The sequence below is a fragment of the Mya arenaria genome, chromosome 11 (genome assembly GCF_026914265.1).
Source record: "Mya arenaria isolate MELC-2E11 chromosome 11, ASM2691426v1".
Classification (NCBI taxonomy): Eukaryota; Metazoa; Mollusca; class Bivalvia; order Myida; family Myidae; genus Mya; species Mya arenaria.
Genome location: NC_069132.1, coordinates 63917808 through 63935028, shown reverse-complemented (window position 1 = coordinate 63935028; position 17221 = coordinate 63917808). Strand labels below are relative to the sequence as shown.

The 17221-nt window shown below is 33.4% G+C and overlaps 1 protein-coding gene across 1 annotated transcript in view; it reads left to right on the top strand.

Annotated features, from left to right (window-relative positions):
• Positions 1-17221, top strand: part of LOC128208685 (kinesin-like protein KIF16B) — a 56930-nt gene that overhangs the window by 33999 nt on the left and 5710 nt on the right. Inside the window, exons 11-20 of the mRNA XM_052912233.1 lie at positions 1488-1694; positions 2006-2103; positions 2593-2670; positions 5931-6005; positions 7771-7905; positions 9389-9440; positions 9720-9857; positions 10248-10330; positions 10691-10830; positions 14115-14168. Coding sequence (XP_052768193.1) covers positions 1488-1694; positions 2006-2103; positions 2593-2670; positions 5931-6005; positions 7771-7905; positions 9389-9440; positions 9720-9857; positions 10248-10330; positions 10691-10830; positions 14115-14168 — 1060 coding nt within the window. The remainder of the gene's footprint in view (positions 1-1487; positions 1695-2005; positions 2104-2592; positions 2671-5930; positions 6006-7770; positions 7906-9388; positions 9441-9719; positions 9858-10247; positions 10331-10690; positions 10831-14114; positions 14169-17221) is intronic.

The window sequence follows — 17221 nt, the reverse complement described above, 5'->3', positions numbered from 1 at the left end:
CAGAAATTGATAAAAAATGGAATGACTTCATATTTTCAGTCCATGTCTGTAACCTTTTAGTGTTAAAATCCTTAATGAAAATATGTAGGATTTACTGGTAGTCAAAATGTCTAACATACTTTGCAGTTCACTTACATTTCGACATAAGTCAAAATCTCTTGAAGTATTTATTCCATTGTCACTGAGACAGGAAAACTGCCAGAATATTTCACTTGTTTACTTTTGAAAGATTTTAAACAGACAGTGAATGGGCTTTATTTTACAACACTGTCATTTTCACATGGGTTTAATGGATTGTGTCATATTCAAAGTGTTCAACTCCCAAGTGTGGGGTCCCTTCAAAGAACAATAAATGGATGGTATTTTAAAAATGTCCGAATAAAAATATTTGGAAATAAAAGTAAATAAAGGTGTTTTCTCATTTATGATGTCTTAAAGTGACAACAGTCACATTATAAGAGGTCAGAGACCCTCCTATTAACGGTTGTATCCGGTGTTCACTGGTTTTTATCATAATCCCTGATTACAATGATGTTATATATTCTGAGAATTGATAAAGATATTTTACAAAGAAAAATTGACTTAACAAGTGAAAATTCCGATTAAATCTGTGAAAGTACCATAATATTAAAGTGAATTTTCTGATCTTAAAGCTGCACTCTCACAGATTGAACGTTTTGACAACTTTTTTAATTTCGATCATGGAACGAGCCAATTTTTGCGAAAAATCCATGGAAACCCGTTATATAAGACTGCTGACAAAAAAATTAGATCGCAAACTTTTATATTTAAGTTCAAAAATAGTGTTTTGTGCCTTTTTCTTAAACCATTTAAGCCATAAAACATTGATTTTCGAACGGAAATATGAAAATCTTATATCACATCTTTTACCAGCAATCTTATATCACTAGTTTGTAGATATGAACACAAACATTTGCTCTTTCCAAGACAAAAAATAAAAAAGTTGTAAAAACGGTAAATCTGTGAGAGTTAAGCTTTAAAGTATTATGCTGTATGTTTGTTGACAACTGTGATATGGCCAAATGGTATCCAGCATATTTGATGACCTTTGACAGACATCGGTATTATCATTGTTTTGTCCCATCTGTGAATGACTAATGGTCACTCAGTGTTAAGTTGCTTTTAGAATTGTTCAATCAGCTTTCATAAAAGTTCAGATCAGCAAGTCAGTACACCCAAACTGTAACATTATTTTGAATTTGGAATAATTTTGCCATTAAGTAGAACAAACTGTCCTGTTCTGGAGAATTTCAAGTGATTTTTCCCACAATTATACAGACCAAAGACCTCATTTGCTGACCTTCAAGGTCAAGGCCACATTTTAAGATCAAAAGTCATATAATTGTGCATACATTCTAAAATCTATGCCTGAAATAAAGTCATTGAAAGTTAATTTTGTACTGTGCCAAACTTTATCAAACTTACACAAAGCTAGATTATTTTATTTCTACCACTCTCTATTCCAGCTGAGCGATCACTCCTGTCTTGGGAAACAGATGACATGGGCTCACTCCAGAGTTTTTCTGCCAGTGGGGGAGGGGAGTCCCAGGCTAGCTCCACCCCCTCAGGACCAAATAAACAACGCATGCCTTACATTCCATATAGAGACTCTGTTCTTACTTGGTTGCTTAAAGACAGCCTCGGGGGAAACGCTAAATCCATCATGATTGCCAGTAAGTGAGCTGTCTGTTTTTCATTACTGGTATATTAAAGGATATTTTGGGTAAGATGATATTACTGGTAATAAAGTTGAGGCATTAACTTATTAAGTCTGAAACTTGTTTAACATTCTCTTAAAAAACACATAATCTTAAATTTTATATATTGTTCCAAATCAAGATTGTTTAAAAGAACACATATACAATTATTTTGATGTTGGTAAAAATTATGATTTTATAGCCAGTTTCTAAATATCAAAAGGGAGGCAACCCATATAAGCTAGAACTTGTATAGCCAGAAATTACCTCCCTTACCTACTTTTCAGCCATTACTCCTGCCAGCCAGTATTACAGTGAAAGTATTAGCACACTTCGATACGCCCAGCGTGCCAAAAATATCATCAACAAACCACACATAAACGAGGTAATAATGATGATAATGTTTTTATATATCTATATAAATATATATATAAACTATTCGTTAGATAACATTTTAAAGTCTGGTTACACATGCTTTACTATTTAAGATGAATCCTGTTAATATTTGTTTTAAATAATTTTGTTGGTAAAGAGCTTAGGAAATGTAGAGGATAAAAGAAATGCTTTACTTTAAGCTTGTGTTTTAATTGTTATATGATATCCAACAATAAACAAATATTGACTTGACTTGATATAGGACAATATAATACGTTCTTTTAACAACAAATTTGGCTCTGAAAGGGTTAAAACTTTTTCTTAGCTCTTTTCTCATATATGAATGTCTCAGCATTTACGGCAAAGGTATTGTAGAACAACATTACTGTTCGCTATAACTCAGAAACAGTCTAAAATATCCATGTAGTTGTACTCATACTGACAGTGACTGTACAAATCAATCAATATTTCAATTCTTTTTAATAATTTTCTGTCGCAGGACAGCAATGTAGCGCTGATTCGAGAACTCAGGAAGGAAATTGGAAGACTCCATGGAATGTTGGCATCAGCTCAGAAGGTTAGTTTGTTTCAATGGTCACATATTTTTTGAAAAAAAAAAAGATCATGTTAATGTTGGTGTCCGTATAGTTGATCGTTGTGAACGTGCACAAAACTTTAACATTGTAGGATATTTAATTGAAACTTGGTACATAGGTTGCCAGAAAATACAATACAGCAACAAAAAAATGACAGACTGCATGCATTGTCACACATTTTTCATTCGTTGCTTGCTAATTGCAAGCTTAAAATATGCATGAATCTATTAAGCTTTCAGGTTGGAGCTTTTTGCATTTGTTGCTTGCTTATTGCAAGCTAATGTAACATGCATGAAAGACCATGCAATGAATCTGTTAATTTTTCACATTGGAGCTTTTTGCATTTGTTGCTTGCTTATTGCAAGCTTGTAAGATGCATGAAAGACCGTGCAATGAATCTATTAAGCTTTCACACCTTGAAACAAGCATCACCATTTATGATTTTGTTTGTTATTCTTTTGTAAGTGAGAGCAGCTCAGTTTTATTCTCTGATTGTGTAAATATTTATAAGAGATACTTGAGTGTATTTGTTGATAAACCTTGATTAATGGCAGAATTTTAACAGTGAATAATCATTATTAAAATAATCTTTAAGGGTCAGTATGATTTTCCTTTCTTAAAAAAAGAAGGCAGCATTTTATGAAACTGAGGGGACTAAAATATATAATTATGAATTTTTTGTGCATAGTCTTAGGAAATATTTCATGCACAAAATAATATTAAACCTTTCAGCCAAGCAACTTTCAGCATGATGAAATAGGGGACATATTTTTGTATGTCCCAAGTTTATCAGGGGACCAAAACACAGAAAAGGTATTCCTGCGTAACCTGGGTGTATTATCAGATATTCGGAAACAACCACTTTGTAGCACTGTAGAACATAATATCATGTAGCCCTCACCCAGTAACTGTTTTTTGTGTGTTTGTTATAATGTATTATTTATATTATTTTTAGCTTGTCTAATTTCGATGACAACAAAATTGAGTTATTGACTAGCCTTTGTATTGTCACTAGGGTGTGCTAAAACTTTAACCTTGGCCTTTACTCTTAAACTGCTCAAGATGTTCACATGAAACTTGGTTACATCTTACCAGTGACAGTATGCACATCTGTAGCAAGACCCATAACTCTTAATAATTGTTGAGTTATATCTCTTGTTTTTCAGAAAAACAACAACATTAAACGAATGTTGGTTGTCGCTCTGCTGTGCATTTATTTTTAATGTCAAGATTTTTGTCTGGGCTGGTATTCAATAACGGTCTGTATAAGAACTAAGAACATCTGTGGCAAGACCCATAACTCTGGATTTAATTATTGTTGAGTTTTGCCCTTAGTTTGACAGTTATGCCCTTAGTTTGACTACAATCAACAACAGACTTAGTGCTGGCGTTCACTCTGAACTGCTCTTATTTTTTAAAAATCAAATGAATTTGTCATATCACCATTGTTGTCATTTTTTACAATAACGTTTTATTAGTTTATTCAATATTATTAACTTAAACCGTTAAATTTTCATTTGAAACATTTCTATCAGTGCTCACACACACATGTAAGAAATTCCTTAACTCTGACTTAAATAAGTGTCAACAATAAAAAAGTTCTAATAATTTACAAAAAACTTGAAATGGAACAAATTGTTCACATGTGTGTAACAAGGCCCATAACTCTGACCTAATTGATATGTCGAGGTTATGCCCCTTGTCTGACTGTGATGAGTAGACAAGTGTTAATATCAGATGTGATGCTACTGTTTACAAGAGTAATTGTACAACTGTAGAAATACTGTACCTTTTTTCCAGTTAATCTTTTATTTTAGAAGAATGCTGTGAATATGTACAATTGTAGAGGTTTTGTTGTGAACGTTTGTAGATGCAATTAGTATGCACATAAAATGTAAACCGTTTATCTAAGTTTTCCATTGATGTGCACTTGATTCTAAATGAGCATTATACTACTGTTTTACAGTCAATACTTATTTGTCAATTAGTCAAACAAAATATGATCATAATATGCCACTTTTTCCTGCTTAAATAAAGGTCACTTTAGTTTCATCTTTTGCGTGAAAACAATATTTTTTTAATTGGATATAAGTTATGCAAAATTTGCGATTAAAATGTTCCTGTTTCACATAAGACATCATAATTTCATCAATACACTAGCACCAGTCAATTGTAACCACGGCACCCAGGTCCAGGGAATATCTGGGACTTTGACTTTTGGTTTAGCCAACCCGAGGACATCCTTGGTAAGGAGCATTCCCCACTATTTTCGGTGTGGAAACAAAACACCGCAGTCACTCGGTATAGCTACAATAATGAGCGATCAGGGATACTTTTTTTTATTATTTTGATATTTCTTATGTATCCCTGTAACGCTACAACTCTCTACCATTTAACAACGGGCGAAATGATATACTGAAATAATATGCATTGATGTTGAAAAATAATGACAAAGTTGTTCAATTTTTATCCGACAGTGATCTGAACTGGATTAAATTTGTCATTAGAGTTGTTATTTTCACATTAATATATTATGGGTCACAAATACCGTTATACATGTACACAACCAGTCAGATTTGTCCCAGATATACCGATATCGGGATACTTGATAAACAATCGACACTTGTAAGTGTTTTATGATAACTTAACATGTTTTTTGGGCATACTGACATATCTTAATATGTGTTTAATAGTAGGCAATAATATTTTCGTAGAAATTTGAATTTATAATGGAGATAATTTCAAAATTGTGGCCGCAAGGATTCTCTGCGCAAGGACCGCTTGCTACTTTTTGCTGGGATGGTGGACGTCACGAGTCTGCCATATTAAAAAAATCGTCAAAAGACTCGTTGACGGCCATTTAGGTGGACTATCACTCGGTACTATGTGGCAAACTGGAGGGTAAAAACACGGTCCATTTCCCCCGCTATTCCCGGTATACCCCTGGACCTGGGGGGGAGGGGGGGCGGCTGGTTACAATTGACTGGTGCATTACCAGAATGTGGTGTAAGTGACAAGATTCAATTGAATCAAATCTTGAAGGCAGTGAGAGACCAAAGCTTTCTTAAGTCACTATTGGCTTATCAGAATTGTAATTTACAACTGTGATACACTCTAAGCTTCAACAACATCAGCAACAGTCAAAACCAAAACATTTGACCGATTATATTGTTGCAACTTGTTGTATAAAAATACTGACTGAAATTTCAAATTGATCAGTTTGTTATTGTATCTGTTGCAGGCCGGGACAATAGTCAGTCTTCCAGAAGCAGACAATGCTGATATAGCGGAGAAGCTCCATGAAAATGAGGAAATGGTGAGTGGCGTCTTTTACAATTGAATTACATTTATGTAATCTAGTTAGATGGTAATGCATTTGTCAGATTAGTAATTATTATATTGTATATACCTAAGAAAGCACTTAACAAGTCATACATATATGATCTTATCTTAGGCTTTATTTGTACAAGACTTAGTGCTATACTAAAAGCTAGAATTAAAAAAAAAAGTTCTGCAATTTTGAATTGGGAATGTTTTTGTCAAATTGCGCTTCTGAAATATCCCAGGATCATTTGATCAAGGATTCTAGATTTGATTGTGTTATACAGGGGAGACTTTCAGAAGTGCAGTTGAAGTGTTTCAAATCTCTTCTAAGCACAAAATAGGCCCTAGGTTTTTTTTATGAGACCGCCAGGTCAGTGATATAGTGTTAAAAGGTAGAACTTTACAGATTGATACCAATGCTGATATTGATTGCATCTTATCATTGACAATATAAGAATGGTATATTCAGTGGTATACTAAACTTTAATAATGCTTAAATGCTCTTTGAAAACTTAATTGAATTATGGGAACTTAATTGAATCATGGTAACTTCACTGAGTCATGGGAACTAAATTGAATCATAGAAACTTAATTGATTCATGGAAACATGATTGAATCATGGAAACTTTATTGAATTATGGAATCTTAATTGAATCATGGAAATTTAATTGAATCTTAGAGTAAATCCATATACCATTTATCTAAATTGCAAGAACTAATATTTATTTATCGGTGCTCAGTTTTTCTACCAGTTTGTAATTTAATAACCCCATTTAGTGTGTATATCATATATTGCTTCTGGTAACTGTAGGCGGCGCAGCTAATCCAATCCTGGATGGGTAAATGGTCCTCTACACATGATATCATGAAGGTCAGTAAATTTACACCAACCATAAGCTAAAATATCCATTTGGTTTACATTCCACTTATTATGGTAGAAAATAAATACATGTAGCTGGACAGTAGATGACATCTGAAGTACGTTTGGAAATCAGTATTTTTTGTGAAGCCTTCACTTTGTCAGATGTCGTCTGCTTTGCCGTTTGTGTCAGTGTCGGCTTTACATCAACTGAATGACTTTTTGTAGAGTCTTTAAACTTGGTATGCACATTGGTCACGGTCAGTGCATGGAGTGCATGATTCCTTTTTATCATGGGGCAAGAATGTCAAAGGTCACGGTGACCTTGACTAGAAAAATGAATGGTTAACTTCACTAGTGACACGTCTGATTCCTAGAATTCTAGTAAACATTAATTCTTAGATGTTGAGCACTGTACCTGTATTATATGTTAATATTTTTGCTAGCTATGCTCATGTATTACAGATTTGAGGTCATTGAGTAGACAATGACTTAGATCTTAAAGGGACTAAACACCAGATGGTCCCTAAATCACAAAATTCAGTAATTCCAAGATTTTGACATTTTTCTTCTTTTCTTGCAATGGTATTTTCTGGTGTCTAGTCCCTTTAATGCTTCTATAAAGATAAATACATTAATGTTTAAAAGGCTTATTAACATTTGGGCCCTTGCCTTGTGCCTGTTAACATTTTGTTTCGACCAGTGGGCTTGTCCCTGTAGTTGTTATTGTATTTATAAATACAGGTAAGATGATAAAGATATTCTTTAAAACATACTGAGCATCAAGAATATGCCAACCTTTTTTTCTCCATCAAAAAAGTATATCCCCCAAAATCTTATCTCTTCAAGTTGACAAACATGAACTTGTCTGTTGCTTACTGTAAAACTCTTTCTCCAGGAGTCTGACTTGAGCATCAGAGGATTACGAAACCGGTCGAGCTCAATGGGCGTGATGATCGACTCTCAGCTCCCATACCTAGTCGGCATGGACGATGATGTTCTTAGCACCGGCATCGTCATCTTCCATCTCAAGGTATGTGAAATAGCGGGTATTTAGACTCCCATGTTTTTCAGAAAAAAGAGCACAACGAATTGTATAGTTAATGTTTTACAACCAATCAGGCTGATTAGTGGTCTTTTGTACCGTACTGTTTACTTAGCAACGATCTCGGCCGAAGGGTGAAGTGATTTGACAAGTTGTTTATTGCACCATGTTCTTTAAAGTGACAGATTAATATGGTATTTTAGCATAGTTGATAGAATTTTGAGGTTTTTAAAAGAAAATTTATGAAAAGAGCTTTTAATAGTGGAAGATTTCGACAGGAAAGCGGTATGGCGTTAGAAGGTTCTCAAAAGCGGTAAATTTTACCTACCATCGGTAGAGTTCACATGTATGGATCAGCTGAAATCTATTTTGGTCACAAAACAATTAGTATTAATAATCTTCTAGGACCTATTCCTTGAACAGTCCTAAAATTCTTATTACAGGATCTGAAAATTTGGCACAATATTTTTGTTATGGTATAAATAGTGTAATATGTTCCTGTTAACAGGACTTTCAAAGAAGTTTATGTTTAGGATTATCATGATAAACTGTTTATTGTTTTGTAAAATTTGCTGAATAAAATAAACATGTTAAGCATAAGATTTTCCAAGAAATTTGGACAATTATGTTCATGGTATTGTTGTTATCTTTATGAAATTTATCATAACATATGCCACAAAAAAGATCTGCCAGACTGGTGGTAGAATTTAAATTGTTTCAAGAAATCTCATGAATCTGATTTGATAGATGAGAATATTGTCTGTCTACCAGCAGATTTTGATAGAAGTAAAGTACTGTGTCTATATCGGGCAAAATTATGGAGATTTTGAGACAATTTGATTTGATTCTTGTGTGTCTGCTCTTGTAGGGATGAAATCAACTTGCAATATGTCTATAAACTCTGTGGAATTGATTTTCTTTGAAAACGTTGCATCATACAGAGTTTTTTTTATACAAATATAGCTATGAGTAGCTGAGTTTTACAATTATTATAATTGCATATATAACTTGACAACCTTCAACTGGTCTTAAATTTTGGTTGTAAGAATGTCAATTGGTATAAGTCTGAACAAACATGATTATTATTACTGCTGCCTTTTCGATTCAGGAGGACATATATGACTCCAATGCATGTTTTCAGAACCTGAAGATAATTACAATGAAAATTCATCCAGTCCATTAGGAAATTTAAAACTTTAATCTTAACCATAACTCAAGAACTGTTATAGATATTCACAGTACAAATGTTGCCAGAGACAACACACACACACACCTAGGTGAGCTGATAACTCTGACTTCAATAATTGTTGGGTTATGCCCCTTGTTAGTCTGATAAAAACAGATGAGTTTTCGAGTTAATTAAGGGGGGCTCTTGTTCTCGTTCCATATTCTTAATAAAAAACACTGCAAAGAAAAGGATTTGGTTTAACGGTTATTTAATTCAGTTTAGCCAGTATGCAAATCTTTTCAGGAGGGAGAGACGTTGGTAGGTCGAGGGGATGCCGACGCAGAGAGGGACATAGGTCGGTGGTTTGGTTATTATATAAGGCAATCTTTATTTAAAGGATGGATATTAAGTGTTGAGTGTGTTAAGTGCTTAACACCATATTGATTGTTCTGTGTTGTTGACATGATAGAACAGCCAAAATTCTTTGACTTGCTGCTAATAATACTTGATTGTGAATGTAATATAACTATATATATACTGATCATGCAGGTTCTGGCAGAAGTCCATATTACGATGGATAGGAATTCTTTGTTGTATTGTATAAAAGAGTTTAAACCCCACTGTTCAATTCCAGTTTTGGAGGGCCCTGGCATAGAGACTGAGCACTGTGTGATAGAGAATGCAACAGGGGAGGTAATACTGAGGCCCGGCCAGGGGGCCCTGTGTTCTGTCAATGGTCAGGAATGTACACAACCAACAAAACTCTCTCAGGGTAAGAAACACGCATAAGTTGGAAAGTAATTTCTAGCTTGTTGAGTAGAGAACAATTTGTTGTAAAATAAGTAATTTTCTTAGCATTTATCTTCAATGTTAAGTTGCAATCACCTCAATATTTTTTAAAAGATTACATACTACTTTACTTTAGCTTATTCTTTTGAACTATTGTAATAAAAATCACAAATCTTCACTTTATGTGATGTGAATTAAATCATGTTAATTTTCAATATTAGAATTAAAACCAACATATTTTCCCGACTATTAGGCAATCAGCTTATAAGACGACACCCTAACTTTGCCCATGAGATCTGGTGTTTTTTTTAGACTCGTTTATAAGACGGGTATATAGTTTGAGCAAGATCACTGAATTTTACCCTGTTTTCAGGAGATTATGTGATACTCGGGGGAAATCAGGTCTTCCGTTTCAATAATCCTGCTGAGGCTGCCAAACTCAGGGAAAACAGACAAGTATGCAATTCTGCGCAAAATTATATATGGAAATTTTATTTCTTCTATTGTAAAATATCAAATTCCAATTATTTCCGTTTATTGTTAAGCATAAATATTAATCAGATGTTGTATTTATTGTTAAATGCAATGGAAAAAGAATAGTAAGAACAGCAAATATCTTTTTCCTCTTGTTACAACGCTCAGAGTCCTAATGTGTGTATGGATTGAGGCATTAAAAGAAGAGAAAACCTCTCATTCTTATATGCCTTTAGGTGAAATATCAGGTTATATTTGCTGGTGTTATTTTCACTGCAGTGAAAGCAACTCAACTTCACTAATGTTTTACAAACAAGTAAAGTTGATTTGTATCTATTTCAGAGTCAAGGCAGCCTCAATACGCTTGGTGTTGGATACCCCTCCTACAGCGGGCTCTCTCGGGCGAGCAGCTACAGCTCCATTGGCGGAGATGACTCAAACTATCTAAGCCCGCAGTCTCAACTGGCACGGTCCTACCCAAAGTAATTATTCATACTAAAACAAATTGTGTAATTAAATAGTTTACAGTGGTCTGTATAAATTAGTTGTTTGAATGCAAGATAATTTCATTTCTACCTTTAAAAGATTATAATACATTCTCAGTTTTCATTCAAATAAGAAAACAGAAAGCAAAATAAGATCTGATAACTTCAAGAATTTTCTTGCATTTTAAAACTCATATGATGCAGTTAATTAAAAAGAACTCTGCTAGATTAGAATATACAGTCACTCAGTATCCATGTAAAAATTTACAGCGTGTTTTTTGTCTGTTAGCTAATGATAAATTTCCGCCAGTGTTTCATATTTAGGCTACACCATGCTAAAGGAAATATTGGTTTTCAGTCGGCGGCGCTATTCAGATGTTGTAATGTAAGACTTCATAGTTTTCAGTATATTTCCTTAGAATATGAAAGGAACAAAAAAACAATATTTTTAAATTACAATTTATTTGTCATTAATATGGATGCCTGTATAGAGCATAATATTAATGTTATAATATTTTTCACTCTGTATGAGTGTTTTGGGAATAATGACATTTTTTTTAATCATTTCCAAATGACTAAAATATTATACCCGCTCCCTCCCCCCCTCCCCCCCCCCCCTCAAAAATTTTTTAAAAAAATGTTAAGGTGGTGACTTATAATAGTGTCAGTTGGGTAATCAGACGCCAATATTATTATTCTTTGGCCTGATAATTACATTTTTGTTCCTTTTATATTCATACAACCAGACTATTGCATGATGTCTTTATAGACCACAGGAATGCTCTCAAACCTATGTTTCTGTGTATCCAAGTTACCATGACATGTAAATCTTACCATTGTTGTGTATCATATTCCAAAATTCTTCCCAACATTATATTAGATCAATTATTTGTGTAGCTGTGAGTTAATTGTTGAAGGATTTGTTAATTCAATAAAATTAAATTAAGGGATTTTTCTAAAAGAAAAATCAATGAAGTAGAAACAGCCATTACTATTTATTTCATACCTGTAAAACTTCGGCCTTTAATATTGTAAGAATTGAGCATTTAATATTGAAACTCGGGAAAATGGTTAGTAGTTGACCCCATATGGGATATACAGGGCTCAGGAAACCATATTTGAGTTCGAGCTGAAATGACCATGTTATGCTGTCAAAAGAAGAAATTTGAAACTTAGGCTTCTTAGTAAATTATTAATGATGCATGGTCTTTATCCATGAGCTATTCTATTGTTCATTTTGAGTATATGAATGCTACTTTGGAAGTGAATGACCCTGTACTCTTGTTGTTTAACCTCAGTTATGCTGCCCAAGATTTGTGGTGAGTATTTACCCCACCCACTTTTTCTAACATGGGAGGCTTTCTTTGTACTCTGTAGATAATTTTGCTTTTATTAATATTTGGTGAAAGGTTTCTAAGCTGGGGCTGTATTGGGTATAAAGTGTTGTTTGGTTTTGTATGCATCTCTTATCATATTTAGTGGAGTGTAACTTGTTTAATATTCTGTAGAACTATTCTTTTTTACTGAATATTTGCCATAATATCTATTATTGGTTATATCATTTACATGCGCATTTTTGAGAAGGTAAATTATGATGGAACAGTTTTTCTATTTACTGTAAATATTGTACAGGAGCTCAATGCAGTATAGGATTATCTAAATTATGTTTAGAATAAAAAGTTTTTGACAGGATATAACAATAAATTACTATATCACGCTTCTAACATGAATGCCGCAATGCTATTGGTCCAGGATTGGTTATGCGGTGACCCCATATTTTTCCATATTGGGTTACCAAATTTATATTGAACCAAAATGGCGCCTATTTTCACATTCCAATGAATATTCTGATAAATAAATGAAACATTTAAACATGTAAACAGGTTGTCGACATGATATATATACGTTAGGGAGTTTGTAGGCCATCGGATATGGTATAGCAAAGGAGACCATATATAAGGGTTCGAGCATCATTCTCACTCGATATGGTTTCCTTTGCCCCATATATCCCATATCGGGTCACCTACTAACCAACCTTATAATATTAAATGCATCAAATTGTTTTATAAATTATTTTTTTTAGTTTGTGAAAATTGACTCATGCATGAGTAAAGTACAATCATACCAATGGTATGATGCATCTTTCGACTGACAGAGTAAGCGCACATGTGGGCTTACTGACTGTCAGTCGAAAGATGCATGAGTTAAATAAAGGGGCATTCCATGTGCGCTAACTCTGTTAGACAAAACATCCATGAGTAACAGACATACCAATATTCATGCTCTTATTCTATGAGACAAAACCTGTTTGATTAACGTAATTAACACTAACTCTATCAGTAATGTTTCAATATTTAAATTTGTTTGATATATTTGTCTCCCTTATACCTTATATTTCTTTAGTCCAACGTTATTATGTAGTTAATGCTTTTCATACATAGATGTGCATACATATTGTTTATTTAATTAAGAGTAAAGCTATGCATGCTGATAGTGCAACTTTAAAAAGTAATTCTTGCTTAATAGATCAACATATTGTACAGTCTAATAATTTTTCAACATCATTAAGATTGAAAAAAACACACACCCAAAATAGCTTAATTTTTATTGAAAATCCCCAAGAAGATTTTAACAATTTCTTGTTTGAAATGGTGCATTTTGAGCTTTTTGTATTAATTTTATTTCTCCAATAATGACATTAAAAATAAACTTGGATTTGGACACCTTCATCCGCTAGTGCATGTTATAACCCTAATGCTAATTATTTCTAATGATTTTTAACAAACTTGCTCTCTCTCTCTCTCTCTCTCTCTCTCTCTCTCTCTCTCTCTGGCGATCTCTCTCTCTCTTGATGAAAAAACTTAACTTTATCTTTGTATCATAGGTTGAAAAATTGCATATTGTAACATCAAAAAGCATATGTTTTGAATTTAGGTTTATAAATATCAGTTTTTCTATGACATTGCATCATGAAATTTGTTACTAACATACCCATATGAACTGATAGAATACAAGAGTAGTATGGTGGTTAAATATTTGTCTGCTTCTCACCAAAGCAATCATGGGTTTGAGTCCCACCAGAGGTACGTTTATATGGCAGCTGTTAAAAGGGACACCAGTACTGGTTTCTGTCCAGAAAACTGACCATATCAGCTTATAGCTATCTTAGTAATCGAGCTTAAGAGCACAATGTATAAGGACATTTGTGAGCTAACATGAATCTGATTTAGATGTATATGTCCAGGTTTTATGTGTTAAGTTATTTTACTTTATGACTTCAGCCGAGACCTTGAACGACGTTACCAGAGTGAACAAGAGAGGATTGAGCAAGCAAGGTACAGTAACTCCTGAACTATTATTGAATTGTCTACCCTGTTTGTGGAAAATTTGTGGAAAGTTGATGTTTTTTCTCTGAAGTGTCATTACATCATAAGTGCTCATTTAAAAAGTTGAGGTGTTGTCATACTAGCATTAATTTTATGTTGTTGTTGTTGTTCTGGTTATTGTGGTCATCATCATCTTTGTTGTTGTTGCCGCCATCATCATTGTGGTCATTGTTGTTGTAATGGTGTTTTTTTGTTTTTTTTTGTTTTGTTTTTGTCATCATAGTTGTTCTCTTTCAGGAACTTTTAAAACATAGTACGCCTGGTTATATTCCTGATAAAATTGTTTGGTGACTGTTTTGTTTATTCGTTTAAAAAAAAAATCAAAGCTGTTGAATAAATGTTTAATTCATTCATTCCAATTTGCACTAACTTCTAATAGTGTTAAACTTCTTAGTGCATGTTTCATTGATAAATTAGTCAGTTGGCACCGGGTTCTTATAGTCTTGCAGTATTATCAGTTCATATTGTTCTATTGATGGCAGACAATATTTCAGCCAAGTTTAGTGCAAAATCGGCAGTCTAACAGACTTCTACTATAAGCAGTGTTCACAGCTCAGAGATTATTCCTGATAGTGCCTTGTTCAGTTATCATACATAATGGGGGAACTATGTCATTTGTATTTGTTCATAATTTTGTAGATGGATTTGTTTTGAATCTTCCATGTAGCCTGTAGGGTCAGGAATCATATATCCACCAGCTCATTTATTGGTATTAAAATGGATATTTAAGGTGTTTAAAGATAGGATGTTTGAGCTAAGGCCAATATTGTCTAGTGTTTACATGTTGATAACAGATTATATTCATATTTGGATTTTTTGGGGCAAAAAAGCAGGATTTATAACGATATTTTACACCACACTCTGAATATTTAAGGTATTAACTTTCAAGTTTTAGTGCTTTTTAGTTGTAATTGTATATGCTCCTGTATTTAAGGATGATATATAAATGTATATATATATATATATATATATATATGTCCCTCGTCACTTTGTGAGCGTTCGTTTTGCTTTTTTTCGGTGACAGATAATAATAGAATAGATGGCTTGATCCTTAATGGAATTACTCTAAGAAGATAATGTAATATATTTACAACATTTGATATGATTTGCTCTTTTAAAATACACATACTCTTTTAAAAAGTGGATAGGCAAGAGTATGCGTCACATTCAGTGATAGTTATAGCTTTAAAAGCCTATTACCATTGTCCTCAATATAATCATGATTTCTTCAGAACTGTTCTAGTGCAAAATGAATAACTATCATTTACTTTAATAGTGGTCAAAATTATATTTTGTCAAATGGGATGGCACTGTATTTCTCAAATTTGCTGTATTATATAATTTATTTTGTATTGGCAGAAAGCTGTTAATAATTTTAATTAGTAGATTTAAACAGAGGCTGGACCAGTAGATGAAACATAATCTCGACCACTATGCAGGTTTAAGGGTTATACGGAGGGTTGTAAGCAGCATTTAGCAAAATAATAATGGTACGTGACATGCATCGCGAATAACAACATATTTTGGTAAATTTACACTAATAAACTTTAACCAACTTCATTTTGTTATGCACATGTCAATTGTAACCACAGCCCCCCAGGTCCGGGGGTATACAGGGGATAGATGGGGAAATGGGCTGTTTTTGCAGTGGTTTTGTCTTTGTGCCAAAATAGCTGGGAATGGTCCTTACCTGGGGTGCGGGGGCATATGGTGGGGATTATACCCAGCAGTTCGTCCCTGCAGGGTTGGTTTTTTACCTGGGCTTGGCTGGACAAAAAATCAAAGACCCTGCTATTCCCCAGACCAGTGGGGGAGGGGGGCTGGTTACAATTGACTGGTGCATTATCAATTCAGTAAGTGTGATTCCTATAATACTCAAATGTTCTGAACTAAAACCGGAGTGGATAGTGTAGAACTGAAATGCTAATTGAATCAGTTTTATTTAATATATTGATATCATATTTCTTTTAAAATTATCTTAAAATTACTCAAATTTTCTGCGCTGATATCCGTGAGGGTTGATATTGTAGAAATGCAAATTGAATAATAAATTATGTGTTTATTTACTATATTGATCATATTTCTTTTGAAAATGTCTTAAGTATTAGATAACTTACTCAATTTTGTTTAAAACACCTGGGTAAACTTTTGAAACAGAAATTAAAGTTTTATGCCCATTACTGAGTACAGAATTAAGCTAACATCTCAAATATGGGTGAGACAAGGTTAGAAATTGACAAAAGATGTAATTGTTCTAAGTAAATTTTTACACTGAAGCTGATAAGCCATAAACTACAAAGCTGACAATAATGTTGGGACCCTGTCACTGGTGTAGCTCCATTAGGCACTTACAATACACCAGGCTCCAATTTCTCGAAACTTCTTAAGCTTAACAGGTTTAAGTTGCTTATTTCAATCAGCCAAAATACATACTTACAGTGAATTTTCATTAATGAAAAATGGTTTATTGTGATAATCGTAATGACAATTCCTATCTTAAGTATTAAATACATTTAAAGGAGTATATAAAACGCAAAATATTGAAAGACAAAAATAGTGGGTTTAGCTTAATCCTGTTATAAGAGACTTAAGAAGTTTCGAGAAATTGGGGCCAGGGCCAGCACTTAATTGAATGATATTTATGAAAAAGGAATGCATTTTTTAGGGTTTTTTAGTGTATTTTTAACCAAGATATTGTAGAAAGCATCCCGCATTTAAAAAAAATCATGTTGGAGCAAGCCACTGATTGCCCCCCCCCCCCTCCCTCCCACTAGCCAGCCAACCCTTCACGTCGATTCTGGTTAAGCTACAACCCTGCTTGTATATCAGTCTATAGTACATATGATATTTCTTTATTGATTTTGATTAAAAACATTATTGTTCATCTTTTGTCTTTTTTTAATTCAGTTAGATTTTTATTTGAAATGAGAAAAGAGAATGTATACAATTAGCTTTTCTTGTTTATGCAAACAGGATTCTATAATTGGCTCTTTGACAGAACG